At 37.4% G+C, this 17448-nt stretch overlaps 1 protein-coding gene across 6 annotated transcripts; it reads right to left on the reverse strand.

The window, feature by feature from the left end:
* Positions 1–96: 96 nt before the first annotated feature.
* Positions 97–16710, reverse strand: LOC117411808 (protein shisa-5-like). 6 transcript variants are annotated; one of them, XM_058988520.1, is made up of 7 exons: positions 16586–16710; positions 13418–13583; positions 5010–5057; positions 4225–4275; positions 2789–2910; positions 1809–2000; positions 97–1372 (listed from the first exon to the last, which is right to left on the reverse strand). In XM_058988520.1, the coding sequence occupies exons 1-7, from the start codon at positions 16641–16643 to the stop codon at positions 1206–1208; spliced, it is 804 nt and encodes a 267-aa protein (XP_058844503.1). In that variant the 5' UTR covers positions 16644–16710; the 3' UTR covers positions 97–1205. The 6 variants fall into 6 exon arrangements, with proteins under 6 accessions (XP_058844503.1, XP_058844505.1, XP_058844502.1 ...); XM_058988522.1 differs by having other exon boundaries at positions 4225–4272; positions 5010–5060; XM_058988519.1 differs by having other exon boundaries at positions 5010–5060.
* Positions 16711–17448: the final 738 nt, after the last annotated feature.

Here is a 17448-nt window from a genome sequence, read left to right on the forward strand (position 1 = left end):
AGTTTTTCTGTTTACAATGTAAAGATGTGTTCATGAAATAAACAGGCACAAGAAAATATGACAACGAACAGCTATGTATAGAGTCAGAAGCATGGATATTACAGGCACAATAAAGGCACTTTATTCAGGTATGTCTATGACAGAGAACGATTTCAATATTCATTGATTCACATATAAAACACAAAGAAAGCAACCCAGTGTCCCAACTTTTACAGTGACCCCTTTACGGATAATGATTTAAGACCTACTTGTCATTTTAAAGCTTGAATTGGATATTGTATCTCCATCCAGGTGACATTTTATTATCTAAAAAAGGAAGGCATTTCCTATATATTTTTTTTTTTTTCTGTCATCCCCATAAAAAAGTTGCAATGAAGTGGTTATGAATTTTAAAAAGGAATAGTCTCCAGTAAACCTGAGTAAACAGTGCAGAAGAAGACAACATGTTCTGTAACAGGCTAATTAAATCCGATCTTGAAACAATGGAAAGAAAGATCATCCTCACAAAATACACAGCAGTTCTTTCAATGTGCTGCAGGTTGCACTGCAGTGTGACTAACAATACTGTTACAACTGTTAACCAAAATAAATCAACTTGCTTGTAAACGAAACAATTAATGTATGTGTAATGAGACAGTTTGAGATCTTCTATTTCACAATAGCAATTCAAATGCTGGTGTATAAATAAAATATACCTTTTGGCATGCATTTGCTTTTTCCCCTAACCATCACAACTTCAGAGTAAGTTGCAAGGACACATATATCAATAATCTCTACAGGAGCACGGTTTCAAACACTGATTTCTAGTATTATCCTATTCACAATAATGTGTGTATCACTGGACCTTATAAGATGGGTGTTTCTATCTACCTATCTATCTTACAATTTTGGACTTCTAAATACTCTCTTTTGCAATAATAATTGGAATAAACCAACATAGTTTTATACTTCTATCTATGAAACAATATTTTCTAATCTACTTTAAATAATTCGCTGGACAGTAAAACTTTTGAGCTGCTTTTTTAGAAGGCAAATAAAAAGTAAACAGAAAATATTCCAAAAAAAACAGGAATCATTTTTTGTTGTTGTAGACATCCAAGGATAACATGTTCATAAAGTTCTCTTGTTGTCACTATATTCCTACACGGACAGCAGAAGCAGATCAACAGTATTGATAATGCATTTGGAATTTGCAGAGGTCCATTTCAGTGGCCTGGCTTGTGTGGGTCCATGTAGGCTGGGTTGTAGGCAGGCTGAGCAGGGTTGTAGGCTGGCTGGTCTGGGTTGTAGACAGCCCCAGAAAGGTTGCAGTTGGGCTGGTTGGGGTTGTATCCCAGCTGGGCTGGGGGATAAGGACGGGCTTCCATACCAACTGAAAAGACACCGGCAACCCAGAGAATATTTCAAAGTGCATTACGTGGAATTAGAAACTTGTCTTTACATACAAATATATATTCAGAATATTCTTACCCATATGAGTGTAATTTTCTATTAATATTACACAAATAAACTTTCATTATAGCACTAAAATATTGCATGCTATAAAGCAAACTGCCAAACGTACGTGCTTGTTTTTTTAACTTCACAACAGTAAATAAATCACTCAATCATAAATTGTTTCTTATTTTCACACAAGACCTTTGGTCTTGGGAATTGTATTATATTTAAAAGAGTTAGACCACCAGTAAAGTTTTAGTATACCAATGCTCTACGAACAAGGCACAAAGATTCTTAAGACATTTGACGCCTTAAAGTGTGCTTTCAGCATATTGGAGTTCACAGTATCCCTGGTCTGGTGCAGTTCTTACCTGAGACAGCCTCGTGATAGGGAGGAGGGGCCCCAGACACCTGGGGTGGGTAGACTGATGGGCACTCCTGGACTGGCACTTGCTGGTAGGCTGGGTACTGTGCGGAAGGGTAAGTCTGAGTTGCAGTAGGCTGCTGTTGGTATGGCACTTGCCTCACTGTAGTAGTGGTTGTTGCATTAGGTGCAATGACCGCTGTGAAAAACAAAACCCACAATGTAAAGAGTTGTGCAAGTTGTTAACAAACGGACAAATTGAGGACTGGCAGGGGGTTTTCATTGGTGGGTAGCACCGTATAATGTTAGGATGGCCATTCATTAGCAGGGCTTTAGTAGCAGTTCTTTTTTCAGACTTAGGGGACCTTAATTAGCATTCTGTTGTAAATAAGTAGTTTTGGTACATTTGCCTTTTTCTTTTCATTAAAATATTTGATGCATTTTGCACGGAAGCAAAAACCACCCCTCCGAGTCTGACCTTTAAGCACTAACCACTTTTTTAAACTCCATTTAATTTGAAAATGAATGCATATATACTGCCAGGATTTATAATACTGCCCTTTTTTCTAACATATTTAGGCCTTACATTTACTGTTACAAAAATACCAATGTTGAATGTTTTCAAAAACACCAAAAACAAATCTGCAAGTGCTGAGAGTTAGAAATACAACTTCTCCTTTAAAAGACCACACCTGCAAAATGTATTCTGCACCTGTAGAATTCTGACGAATGGGAACACAAATATTTAATAAAGTTTCTTCATTTGCAGTTAGTAAAAAATGCAGCAATCATATCATAATCTGAACACTTCCATCCCTGCATGTTGTTTAGAAATGTTGGTTGTTTACAGGTATTGCATTGTCCTTTAATCAAAGTTCTCCAGCTAAATGCAAGTATGGCATGCTTACTGCTGTATACTGAACCTGTACAGGGGACACAAGGTCCTTTATCTGGGATTGAAAGCAGACCCCTAACACCTTAACTTACATCTTGGGCTTCCTCTGCGCATTCTGTACAGGCAGCAACAGGAGCATGTGCAGCACGAGATGATGATGACGATGACGACGATCACGATGGTCACCACAACGGACACGATCGGCGTTGCCATGCTGAAACCCAAACGCAGGAAGCTTGTGGTTAAACACAGGATCCATCCTAGTGATAACAACAGCCTCCACTAAAATACACCAAATATAACACCAAAGATAACAAGAAAGAAACAGCAATTACATCAACTTGAATAGGCATTCAATAATCCCTGCTGGTTTGTAGAGCTGTTTCACCTCATTCAGACATTTCCTTCTAAATAGATTAGTAATCCCTAAATAAAATGCCCCCCTCTTCAGATATATGCCAATGATTTTAATGAGCGAGCCATCTTACAGGATCCATGGTACCCAGAAATGTTACACATTTTCTAGGAATGATAAATGACTGGGGTGGTACATTTATTGTCCATTATTGCCATTGCACACTTAGGCCCCTTGTTTACTAAATTGCTTGGTATATTTTGATGAAGAGTAATGTATTTTTCTTTAACATGTAAAATGTCTGTGCATATGATAAACATATGTAGCAGTTCATTGGCTGCTACACTGCTTCCCTGATCTGATCTTTCGTGCTGGGGCGTCAACTGTCTGTGAGACGAAGCAATATAGTGAGGTTGTGGTAAGTCTCTGAAAAGGGACTGAAAGGGTGATCATTACTGAAAGTGTTACAAGAGTTGTTAAGGCTGAGGGGAAGTTGTGTGAGTGTACTTGTCAAGATGATACAACTGTAAGGAGAGTCGGACACCTACAAAATCTATGTAGGTGGGTTTAGAGGGGTTTAGGAAACTATGTAACTAAATCCAGGGTAAGAAGTCTTTTGTTTGAAATTGGATCTGTCTCAGTTTTCACTTTTCTCACCACACCTGAATGAAATAATAATGAGCCCTATAGTTCACACATACACACAGACATACATGGTTACGTTGGAAAACAAGTGCTTAAGCCTATATATTTACAGTATATTCTGTTTTGACTTTAAGATGCAATTTAAACCCCATGTAACCAGACGTCTCAAAAGCACAACTCAGTGCATACAGTGTTTTCAGCATTTGGTCAAGACTGAAACCTGAAACCTAAGCAGCAACATTTCTTCTGAATAGGATACAGTATATAGAAGAGAAGAGCCTTTTAAAGGAGACCCACTCATTCAAACTGGATCTGTGTGTTTCTTTGAAAGGTCGCACTCAGTTGTACACGTATTAAAGGTTAGCTTCTGCCTTGCTTGAATGGTTAGACTACATTCTTTACTTCTAAATAACTTCAGAGAATGTCACTAGGCCTTTGCTTAGGCCTGGTCATCAGACTTTCATTGACTCACTGACTGTTTTAAACATGGACTGTGACCACAGACTGTTGTATAAAAACTAAACTTACCTGTTCACATTGTCGAAGTTCTCCTGCAGATCCGGAGCATCATTGGGTCTACTATCAGCCATGGAAATTAAAAAGACAATGAAAGAGTCAGTAACATAAAACCAAACAAAGAACTGAACTGCACTGCAAATTGACTAAACATCTGTTAATCAAAATGAATGATCATTGTTGTAAACCTGTTGGGGGAAACATAGTTACTATTGTTATTATTATTATTATTATTATTATTATTATTATTATTATTATTATTGTTATTTATAAAACACTTGCTTGTTTGCAGGAGAGCATGTGTGTGAGTGGCTGTGCTCTGCAGACAATATGGAGATTACAGAAAGCCAGCAAGACCTGTACAAATAGTCTGAGCTAATGATATATTTACAGTATATTCTGTTTTGACTTTGAGACACAATTTAAACCCCATGTAACCAGACGTCTCAAAAGCACAACTCAGTGCATACAGTGTTTTCAGCATTTGGTCAAGACTGAAACCTGAAACCTAAGCAGCAACATTTCTTCTGAATAAGATACAGTATATAGAAGAGAAGAGCCTTTTAAAGGAGACCCACACATTCAAACTGGATCTGTGTGTTTCTTTGAAAGGTCGCACTCAGTTGTACACGTATTAAAGGTTAGCTTCTGCCTTGCCTGAATGGTTAGACTACATTCTTTACTTCTAAATAACTTCAGAGAATGTCACTAGGCCTGGTCATCAGACTTTCATTGACTCACTGACTGTTTTAAACATGGACTGTGACCACAGACTGTTGTATAAAAACTAAACTTACCTGTTCACATTGTCGAAGTTCTCCTGCAGATCCGGAGCATCATTGGGCCTACTATCAGCCATGGAAATTAAAAAGACAATGAAAGAGTCAGTAACATAAAACCAAACAAAGAACTGAACTGCACTGCAAATTGACTAAACATCTGTTAATCAAAATGAATGATCATTGTTGTAAACCTGTGGGGGGAAACAGAGTTACTATTGTTATTATTATTAATAAAACACTTGCCTGTTTGCAGGAGCGCATGTGTGTGAATGACTGTGCTCTGCAGACAAAATGGAAGTTACAGAAAGCTAGCAATACCTGTTTAAATTGCCTGCGCTAATTAGCACACCTGGAAAGGGGGCGGTGCTTCAGATACTTAACAGGTGCTTTGCAGCACCTGGGGAGAGAGTCCGTTTTTCAAGAGTCATTCTGGAAGGGACACAACTCTAGTTGCAGGCAAGATTGTCTGTAGACAGAAATCGCTCTCATCAAAAACATCACAGTCTGAAGCCTAGCGAAGTTAGAATGAGAAGTGGCTGGTATTATTGTTTTGTTTGTTTGTTTGTTTTGTTTAATGGAAATTAACAAGGAGATCCTGCACATTGCACCTGGAAAAAAAAAAAGTTTGCTTATTGTAAATAAGACACCGTACACCAAAGTGTCTGTACCATCCTTGACAAAAATACGTGAGGAACTTTGCTGACCGAGAGAGAGAGCTCCGGTCACAATAAGCGTTTTGATTTTGTGGTAATCCAGATAAAATCAAGAAAAGGCTTTCTGGTCGTTAATCTCAGATAGGGTATTTTATAAGGTTCTAGAATTACTGTTCAGTAAGCCAAAATGTAAGGTCATTATGTTACTTCATACTGTAGTCCCAAATTAACAAATTGTGCTTCATAAAGTCGAATGCAACTGGCTGAATAATGTTAGTTTAACATGTTGAATTACACACCACTTTGTAGTTTTCCATATACTGAACAAAAAACTGAAATTAAAAATGGTCACATTTCAAAATCTAACATGAAATACTGCACTACTATTAGACTTTTGCAATATCATTCTGTAGTTTCTTTGATTACAAGATGTTAAATAAAAGATCTAAATTCTGTTCATATTTTTTTTTTTTATGTCTCAATCCTAAAATTCTAGGTTATGCTAAACTTTTGGACATAGCTTTATGTGTCATAAATGTTCACCTACAGTATCTGTAGTGAGTTATGAAATCAGTGGCAGTTTTCTTTCTTTTTAGGTTAAATAAAAATGTCACAAGAGAATGCAGAGCTGTAAAACCACAAGATTCAGTTACCAATCCTTTCCTTCCTCCCACCCACAGCGAGGCTAAAAACTGAATTTCATGTTGGATTTTCCCAGACATTACAAACAACCATTCCTCCCTAGAGCCTTACACTGGCTCGCTACATGTGTGTGGATGAATGATAAACAATGACGAAACTGAGGTAATGTCAAAAGAGGCACTTAAAAAGATAATCAAATGCATGCTGAAAGTAATAAATGGCAAGGCTCTAAACCATAATGGTTTTGAGTGGTTTTAAAGAAAACTTTCTTATATTGTGTAGGGAAAGAGGTCAAATAAAGTACTATAGGTGAGATTTAAAATCTATGCAAGAGATTTAATATTCTGAGCACTTTGTAAGTATATAGGGGGAAGTGATTATGCTAAGTAACTAGGGTTGCTATATGCAAGCGCCAACTTGGCAATGTGTCTGCAATATTAGGGGGAAACTGATTGCCAAATGTATGCTCTTCGAAACTAGTAAGAAGAATATGAAACAATGTAGGTGAAAAGAGCAAGTTGTAGTTAATGTGATATTACACGTGGGTTACCAGACTAAGAGAGCTAACAAGTTAAAAGTCACGTAGTCTACGAGATAGCTACAGTAGGTATAAATACTAGCGTGGAAGACATGCTTCTTTGAGACACGAGTTACGCTTTGAAGCCTCCAGAACTCCAGAACATTGTGGAGGATATGCCCAGAAGAAATCGGTAAACTGGCCATTTACTCCACTTCTGTGAAAGCGACTCACTATATTATCTTGCATAATGATAATGTCCAATATACATGTAACTTTTGATTAATGGAATCAATAAAACAAACTTGTTTAAGTCTTAATCATCACTGTTTGGACATCAATCATCATAAATCATAAAAATACATTTCCTCACAATTGGCTTACACACATTTTTTGGTTGTGAAATACCACCGCCTCTTCGTACTAAGATTTTTTATTTTTTTTTATTTTTTACAGGAACTTGCCAAGATGTTTTCTATTTAATCAACTAATGTAGGTGCACAGTATCACGCTGCAGCACGTGTATCCCTCTCACTGAGAAGTTACATTTTGGCAGTTTTAGATCACCGCATGTCAAATTACAAAGGTTTGGGATCCTTTGTTTTAAGCTACATTATAGACTTTACAACAAAAACATCACCCACTCCTACACACTGGTATGTTAGACAAAAGACAAATTGTGCTTCACGTTTTTTGTATTTTATTCATTTGAAAAAATAAAAAATGATTAGTTTCAGTCTATGTGTGAGGCGACGGGGAGCTGGAGTTGGCTTTCCCTTTAAAGTACTCCCTTCTCAGGATAACCCAGAATGGAATAAAAGGCACATATTCTGAAACAAAATAACACTGACAATACGTGCAAAATCAACTTCTTTACAGCTGCAGTAGGAACAGAATGTATTAGATGAATCCTCTCCGAAAGGAGGGTTGTCTGTTGACACTGTAGGGATCTTTAAGAACATGCAAAGAAATCAGATAGATGTGTTTGTGTACTTGGTGGCCATTTGCAAAATCTGTTGAGAATGAGTCTTCCAGCATTCAAACTCTTGACTGCTACTGGCTCCTTGCTGTGTGCCCCAAAGGTTCCCACATATCTTACAGTGTTTTAGCTGTATTTACTCAGTTGGACCTGGAGCTAGATTGTTTTGATAAGTTCAGTGCCGTCTCTAACACAACTCCTCCAGCCCACTGTAACCTGCTGATTCCAGCTGTGAGTATAGATGGAGGAGCGACACCCGAGACTGGGCATACCACAGAAAGTATCGTTTGTATTGAACTACACTAACCCTCAGAGCTAATACAGCAGTCCCCAAAGCTGATGTTGCACCACTTGCTGACAATCTGGAATAATACTGCAATACTGATGTATTGGGAGGGACACTAAAGGCATTACAATCAAATACATTTAAAACGACTTGCTATGGTCTGCCAGTATGACGGCTTCAAGGCTAGCAGTCTGATAGCAAACACAGACATGGTATACCCACACACTGACATGGCACAGCTTGCACAAAGGGGACGACAGAGAAAACAGCAAACCGGTTGCCCAGCTCTATGAGCTCCACACTCGCTCTTGATACAATGAGCAAACATGTTGCTTCTCGATCCGGCATATATCACATAGACAACACACAACCTCCTACTATAGCGGCGCTGACTGGCTCACTGGAGGGAGGGGGCTTTGTGACAAGAAGGGTTTGGGAGGAAGAAGTCAAGAAGTTAAAATGTACCTTTGAACAGGTAAAAAACAAAAGAATGAATAAGATGGAAGATTGCCTTTCGCAAATAAACAATGATGAAACAAGAATGGTTATTGAAAATAAAAAAGAGCACTTCCACCCTATGTTCTAACCAGTGGTGTATTCCCTAGTCACATGATCCCACACAATGTTCCTCTTATTACACAGACTCCCAATGCACTCAAAAAATCAGCAACGCAGATTTTTTCTTGTTTTCCTCATTATTTCAATGTGCATTCTAATGATCCTGCACTGTAGTGTGTGGGCTGTTTATTCATAAACTATGGTAATACTGAGATGTAAAATGGAAGATAATCATGAGATCTAAGCCCACCTGAAAATTTATAACTTTCCACTGACCTTTCCAAGCCATCGGTTTAAGGGGAAGTTTTGGGTTTCTCGTTTCCCGTGTTGTTACAAGAAAAGACTGCAAGAAAAAACTTTTAGTGAACTTATTTTTTCCACGAGGGGCACAAGTAACTGAATCAAAAACATCAGCAAATAAACTGGAGACCTTTCTTAAGAAACTGAACAGCTGTAGTACCACACCATACAAGTCCAAATGGATTTTAAAACTGAAAACTCACTATTTTAATAATTTGCTACAATGTTTTGTCTTCCACCTTTTTCAGATAGCATGGTAGACATAGCTGGTGTTGTTTAAGTTTGAAAGTTTCCAAGTGACCTACAGATGAATGTTCTAAGAACACTGTGACAGACAGTTCAGCGGTGGAGTTCAAATCCTAAAAGGATGCATTGTCTTCCAGGTTCAGTCCATGCTATCTGAAGAAGGCTGAAGCCAAAATGCTGTAACTAATTATTAAAGTACTGAGTTTATCAATTATGTTTTTCTTCATTATTTCTAGTGATTGATGAGAAGTATCCTGTTGGATCTGGATTCTCCTTGGATATAGAGCTGTTTGCTGTTCCTGAATTCTCTGTAATTCTCACTTCATCATTGCCCAGGCACTGAAATTAGAGTGGTTGTGTGCCATTTAAGCATTTTCATAAGACATGATTATATGATCACTAACCTACACGTTAGATAGCAGTTTTATTGTAGTTAAGGAACGCAATACGGTTCTGTACAAATAAGTTACAATGAAAATACGATGTGTTTGAAGTAGCCTGCGTATCCTGTATCAATTGTATAACTCTAAGCTCATGCATGGTGGTAGAATCCATTGATCATAAATATTGTCATTGTAGAGCTGACAGTAGGTTTGTGATGATGTTAAAAAAAAAAACATAATCCGATATATATATTATAAAGGCCCTGGCGATGGCAAAAAAGAGAAATCCTTGCCCCAGCCCTGGACATGTCTATCAGGCTTATGTAATGACATGTCATGGCAACACATTCAAGGCTTATCAGAAACGAGTTCTAAATGAAACATTAAACAATAAGACCTGTTTTACATATAGGCCTGGAACCTGGAGCTCTACAGTCAATATGTTACTCCGTCTCAGTGACAATATTGAAATATTATGGCAATACTATTATATAGCAGCACATTCTGCTGGGCAGTAGTGTTTAAAATCCTCAAAATGTCTACTTGTAAACAGCAAAAGGGGGCCTGGTAGGAAAGGATTGCTAATACCTTTCCTGAACTACAGGAAGGACACAGGTGTATCATTTTCAAACCAGGTACAAAGGAAAAAAAAGTTCTAAATCTCCTCTTAACACGCTATGCCTAGCTGTCGTCCATGAAGTCACTCATTGTTATTCCTTACAAAAACAATAATGGCTGTTGACAGTCCAGTAGTGTTGCTGCTACAGCTTTCATAAACTGTGTTCCGTGCGACCTGCTGGGTGTCTTTCTTTTGCAGTTGCAGATTAATAAAACAGCTTCCTGTTTGATATCTTGAAGCCGGAGGCCTGGCTGCTGCAGTGAACAATCAACAAATTCTAGTTTGTAGTATCGCTCATGGACACACAGCGTGAACAGGCAGCTCAAACACAGACTGGGAAGGATTGTTTGAGTTTTGTTCTGCTCATACGATCAATCGGTTTGTGTTTGGGTTTTTTTGTAGATAATATAGCTCCGGGTAGGGGAATGCCTACCCGGAGCTATATTATGTTAGCTATATTATGTTAGCTATACCTGTATGCACACTACTGCCATCACGCCCACACTTGCAAAAACCACACAGCTGTACTTTGTAAGTCCACATCCTGATACCAGTCCAGGCTTGCAACAAGCAAAGTAAAGAACAACTACAGATTGTGGAATGGGATCCACTGTACGCTCAGCATGTTTACATTTCTTAAGAAGAATACTGTACATCTTGATAAGCTAATCCTGTTATGTCCCATAATTCTGTTCTCTTTTATAATAATTCCTGGTTGACTGTTTATTCTTCCACAGTTTACATTCTGTTTCATCAGAAATTACACTGTTTTACCGGTTAGTTTACATCCCCTAAAAGCAAGCAAGCAAGCTCCTTCATCCCTCTTGTCAACAAGCTGCAGCAGCAAGAGGTTATAGATGTGATTTTCAAACTGTACTGTACAGCAAGGAAGCAAAACAAATATGCAAACATATACTGATGAGACAGAAGAAACAACTTCCAAAATATAAGGCATCATTTACTTTATTTCATGCTTCATAGGTTTTTATCTAATGCTTCTAACAAGAGATGGTGGCTTTGTGTTTGTCCAAAAATATGTACAGTATTAATCCCAATGTATTTAAAAGGTTTCAAATGAAGACCCCCAAAAATCCACCAACAAGAGACTACAGACCGTATTTTCAAAGAGTTTCCTCCATTCTTTTAATGAACTCCTATTTTTTGAACGGAGAAAAAAACATGTTTTAATGTTACAAGATGAGACACAAAACACAGTGAAAGTGCTTCAGAGGAATTGAAATATAACTTAGTTGTTTGGTTTTAGTTTTGTGAAATTATTATCTTACCTCTTTCAAAAACTAGGAGTTACTTAAAAGACGGGAGTAAATGTTTTGAAAATGTGTTTCAAATTAAACCTTAAACTTGATATATTTCTTCTTTTTTTCATAACAGAATTGTTAAAAAAAAAGTTTAAGAGATGCTAGGCAAATTAATCTCAGAGTGATTGCAAAGGGATTCAGAGCAACGACAGCACAACACAGTCTTTTGACAACACCTAACTGATCTAAATAAACCCGCACCATAGGATTCCTTTCAAATACTCATCACTGCAGCTCTCACCAGTAAGCCCTTTTTAAACACGTTCATAGCCTGCTTTGTTTTTAGCTGTTTACCTACAACGGTGGAAGTGTATTTTTATTTCTTATAGCTTATCAAACAACAATTCCTATAGCAATAAAAAGGTTTGTATTAGTTTCACTGAAGTTAGAAGCTTCCCTTCTGTAAATCTAAATGAAGACGTATTCATGAAGGACGACAACAACAAGGAAATAAACACCATCATCTTAATGTACTGTAAGAGGGTTCATTGGGTCTAGCTGCCTTGATAAATAATGTATACTTCCATTAAGGAATGCCCCGCTTATATAGAACAAGCTATTCTGGTGTCTATCCCATTAAGGGCATCAAACACAACATTTGCAGACAAGCCCATGAAACAAAGAAACCGTGCCGTGTGAGGGAATTAACCAGAGATTACAGACTGGCAGAATAAGCCCTATCTAGAACGAAATAACATGTTAGCTCTTACATTATTCATCTAGGGGAAAATATTTTTTTTTACTCCTTTGCTCTTGTTGCAGTGGGAGGGATATCACATCACAGACAGGTTACCTGGGATTACAGAGGATTTTTTTATATTCTAGGTATTGTACTACAGTACAACATGCCATACTGTGAAAGACTTAATCAAACGAGCTCAGTTAAAGAAGTGATATATCTGACAAATAGAGAGTAAACACTCTCTGGATTGGCATGGGCCCTATTCAGTAACTTAAAGTATGTTTCCATTAAATAAACATGGGCAAGCTTTTTAGAAGATATTGATTGCGGTTTCCACATTAAAGATCAAATCAGCACAAGACAGTTCTATCTGGTGTTACAGGAGACTGCTTCCTCTTATTATGAGTCACAGCGCTTCTACAAATGTACATGGTGAAGAAGGTTATGTAAATTAGGAAAGTGGGTTGAATGGCTGTTTCGTTACATATCAGATGAGAAGAAAGTCTGATCGTATTCCCTTATAAAAGATCTCCATAGTAACAGCATAGCAACGTGTAATAAAGCACAGTGAAAGTATGGTAAAGTGCAGGTAAACATTGTAAAGCACAGAGAGGAATGGTAAACTACAGTAAATGCACAATATAATCATGGGAAAGCTGCAAAATGACCATGCTGATTTACTGTAGTACATGCAGGCAGAACAGAGGGCTGAGAATTAATGAATAGGTTAATTCATGTATAAATGACAGTTATACAAAATCATGATACAGTACATACACGGCTGGTTTCATAGATCCCTGGTTTCACTAATCTTGGACTACCCAATGTTACCGTACAGTAGGTAAGGTATTGCAAGGTCCCAAACCTTGAAATATACTTAAGGAGTCTATCAGGGGTTATCTGTAAACAATAGCATTGTTGTTTTCAGACCTGATGCACTGCCCTTGATTTACAGCAGCTCCCACATATGCTTCAAGTTCTCCTCTGCTAGTGGATCAGGGGGGGTTTCATGCCTTATTGTTGGTGTTTGTAACTGCATGTTTTGCAAACCATGTTTTAACGTAATCTTCAGGTCTTTTTCATACAGTTCATCGTTTGAAAACTGTTTGAATTCTCAAATTTAAAAAGATACTGACTGTGGGATCCGGTGCGATCCGGCACAAATGAACCCCTGGAGTCTATGATGTCAATGCAAATCATGATGTCTGCAGAAAAACAGTAACTTTCACATCCACCTACCTTCTGTGACAATTCATTTGTGCATCTTCTTCAAATTTAGAAAAATAATTGCGGCAACAATATCGTCTCTCACAGTCTCCACAGCAGAACTGAGTAAAACCACAGTCTTCCTCACTGTGCCACTTTTTATATTGGTCAACGTAGGGCATACAATTGTCAGAAAAGGCTGAAAAAAAGAAAAAAAAGTATTATTATTATTATTATTATTATTATTATTATTATTATTATTATTAGTTTATTTGGCAGACGGCTTTATCCAAAGCGTCTTACATGTGTTATTTATTTATTGAAATCTGCAAATTATCCAAACAACGTGGTAAAATGAACATTTGATTTTAGAATGCAAAATGCATAGTGTACAGTCAAACCTGCTCATAAAGATGAAAGGTGTGTTTAAAAGTGCGCTTGACAGATAGTTGACCGTTATGCAGATTTTACACAGATATTCACGGAGAGTTATGACAGGCAGTATACGCCTGATCAAGCCTGAAACATATAAACCTCGACCTGCCAACCTTCAGGAAGAATCACAAATACTAAAAGCTTCCAGTTACAGATTTAGGAGGGGCCCTGATGCATGCTATCTGATTAACGGGAGGGCTTTTTTTAAACGGAAGGCTGTTTGAGGTTTTTCTTGGGTGTGGCCCACAGCTGCAATGTGCTGGTAATTCACCCAGTTGAAATTAAAAGCTGTCGGAAGTTGAAATGCCAAGTAAAGCTCATGCTTTCCATAGGATTACCTTGGTATCCCAACTCTTCTTAAACAAGCCCAGAGGGTATGCGGGTGTCAGAAGACGTCCCAGTGACTCATGGCCAACCACTGCTCCACCTCCTCCTTCCCAGTCAGAACTATAATACTGCCTCAGCCTTTAGACATGTATAAACCAGCCCTGAGATTATTCACTTTAAAACCTTCTACGCAACAATGATGGGAACTGGGATGACCTTCCACACCTTGCCTGCCAAAATGAGTTCTCACAAAACTGAGCTGCAGCACAAAATGCAAATACAGTAGTTTCAATCTGAGCAACATGTATCGTATATAATGTAGTTAATGTAAAGTGTGCTTGCACAGTGTTCTGTTAATGCATAATGGGTATCTCCAATATAGACCTTAGGCATTCCTAACTGCACGGTACCATAAGTCCCCTGCTGTGGTAGATCATAAGAAAAAGCTGATTGAAATCTTGTGGGGGACAGTGTTGGAGAGTGTGGGCATTTGTCGCTCACAGTGACCACAGGTTTCATGCTGTTTGTTCGTCAGGACCGATTCATTTTATTCTTTAGTGAAGTGGGTAGAAAACAACAGAAAGAATGGGTCATAAAGGCTTTATTGGTTTCAAAATGTTCCATTCCAGAGGTATAGATGTTGCACTAATAACATACCGGCTATAAAAAATATGAATTACACCTATTGAACAGTATACACTGTAGCGGGCTGGGTGTAACAGATGACTTTCCTAAGGGTACTCATTCATTTGACCTAGTGTGCCTGTGTCTTTTCAGTTATTACCCTGTCCCCTGTTCCATAAACCACAATGTCCAAGTCTAGATATTTTCTCCAGGGTGAACCCTTTTTTTAGACATGGAATGCTTCACTGTTGAAAACGGTTTTGTTAAATTGAAATGTGCACTGGCTTAGTTTAATATTGCAGGACACATCAATTTAAACAGAGATCAGTGACCTGATAATAAAACACCAAAGTGCAGACAGGCCATTAACATAACTGAAATGTTTTAAAAGAAATAGTGCAGGCCTTCTCTTTTGAAATGTAAAAAACAGTCTCTAATACTCTCTGAAGCAATCGGTTCAGTACTGTGAAGTCTAAATGTTGAATCTTGAGAAAGAACAAGTGGTTGGAGAGGATTATTATCATAAAGAAATTCATTTGGGGACTATGTACAGTAAAGAGTGCAGATTCCTTTTTTTATTTGATGTGATGTGGCAGAAGAACGCAGTCTGGAGTGCTGCAGTATCATTCATTCATAGACATTCATTCACAGATCTCAAAACTACTTAGTAATGTTTGCTGCCTTGCATGTAAAATGGTGCTATGAACCAGATATTGGAGTACCCACGGGGCCAGAAAACATGACAACCGTGGGCTGTATCTGGTATAGTAAAGCTGTTACATTGTTAAGTGAATGTTTCTAAAGTGACCACTCTGATGACTGCCTGGTATATGTATTTCAAATGTTAAATGACCTGGATGTAAAGGCCACCTGTGTACAGTGTAGCCCATGTGTGGACAGTCCCTTTGACTGTACCAATTGGACCTGCCTGAATTTACTGTAGTATTTAAGCTGAAAGGCTCTTTCAAAGGAGCTGTAACAATGCTTCCAGTACACATTGCCCCCTAGTCTCAATATTCATGCTTTTACTACAATATACTGCGAATATAATAACAACAATAATAAGCAAAAAGCAATTAAAAGATAATAAATCATCATTAAGGTGCGGTCAATATCCACACATCTTTACCAGTAATATATAGTGATCGGTATAAGGTCTGGCTGTATGCAATAATTCCAAATAAACTGCCAGCTTACAAAATGGTTTTGTTTTTGTATTGTATTTATTTGTTCCAATTTAGTTTTTCTAACTTCACCGTAGTGTTGTTTCTCACGTCTGTTTCAACATAATATAATTCTGTGAGATGTTATAAAAAGACATGAATGTTATCATATGAAAATAAAATACGATATGAAATAAGACGCAAATATATTATTCTCATTACGAGATTCAGTTAAATTCATTGTTTTGGCCCAGTCAATGCTATGTACATTTAGTCTTCAAAACATGATTTTCATAACAGAAATATTGTCTCCACTAATAATTTTGTAACACAACATTTTTGTCAATATAAATGCACTTCAGTCTATGTACAACAAACAATTTACTATCAACTACCGGCAGATCTGAAAAACAACAACATAAAAAACATGTATTATATATAATACTTCTGAAATGATTTCTTGCGTATTAGTATTTAAAAACGTATAGTGTACAGACAGTAATTGTATTAATTGAAAACTCATTTGCGGGGAGCTTATGTTATATAGCCGGACTGATTAACCAGACAGCAGTTGTCAGAAGCTACACCTGAAGCAAACATAAGTCTTTGTCAATTTACAAAAAGAATAAAGAAAAAGAAAAAAAAATCTTACCCAGTGGTATAAAAACTGCAGATAAGATTGCAAGAACACAAGAGCTCTTCTCCATCATTGCTTTGTGATCGGTCGCTTTCTCAATCTAACTTTTGGTTCTGAACTGTATCACTGTAATGTGTAGGATATTTTTGCACGCCCCTTTGCCGTAAAGGGACATTGATATTTTTTTCCCAAACTGAAAGAAATTCAAACGCAGAACTTAATTTATGTAGTATCACACCCCTCGGATGGTCATTCATTCGTATATCACACACTACCCCATGGATTATTCACTGTGTGTAATACTATCACATCTAAATATAGTATGTATTATATTCCCTATACAAGTTTACTGCGGTGTATCACGGTAAAATTACAGTACAATGAAATCATATGGAAAAGGCATGCACAACTAAATGCGTTATACAACTATAGAAATATAGTGTTAGAAACACGCTGACAAAAGTCGCCCTCTTGTGTTCAGTCTTTTTTAAATTTAACTCACAAGCAGGGGCGTGTATGTAACACGGACCGGTTCCAGAGTCGGGCAAGCATGTTCTAACCCTGCAAACCCAGATCCGCAACCCTAAAAATATTTTAACTGAAAATAATTTACAAAAAAAACAACAACAAAAAAACTATAACAGCTTGACAACATTAAATGGTGAAATTAATGTTTTGGTTCATGTAGTTTTTTTGTTTCATTTGCGTTGCGTAAAGCAGTTTATTTCTTATATTTTATACTGATATTACAAATCCACATTTCATTATATGTATTACTAGTGCCCAAGTGTCTCATATAGAAAATAAATACGTCTCAGTACTATTATTTTATTACATCATAGTCAATTCCTCGACGGTGTTTTATTGGTATTGGTGTA

This window comes from Acipenser ruthenus, chromosome 16 (assembly GCF_902713425.1).
Source record: "Acipenser ruthenus chromosome 16, fAciRut3.2 maternal haplotype, whole genome shotgun sequence".
In the NCBI taxonomy this organism is placed as follows: Eukaryota; Metazoa; Chordata; class Actinopteri; order Acipenseriformes; family Acipenseridae; genus Acipenser; species Acipenser ruthenus.

What these genes read in the sequence shown, in the direction of transcription:
- LOC117411808 (XM_058988519.1), bottom strand. Translation starts at nt 16,643, where the DNA reads ATGATGGAGAAGAGCTCTTGTGTTCTTGCAATCTTATCTGCAGTTTTT. An exon ending in AACTTCGACAATGTGAACAG is followed by an intron (nt 2,911 to 4,224) that starts GTAAGTTTAGTT and finishes TTTGGGTTTCAG; the next exon opens with CATGGCAACGCCGATCGTGT. An exon ending in CTATCACGAGGCTGTCTCAG is followed by an intron (nt 1,373 to 1,808) that starts GTAAGAACTGCA and finishes GTGTCTTTTCAG; the next exon opens with TTGGTATGGAAGCCCGTCCT.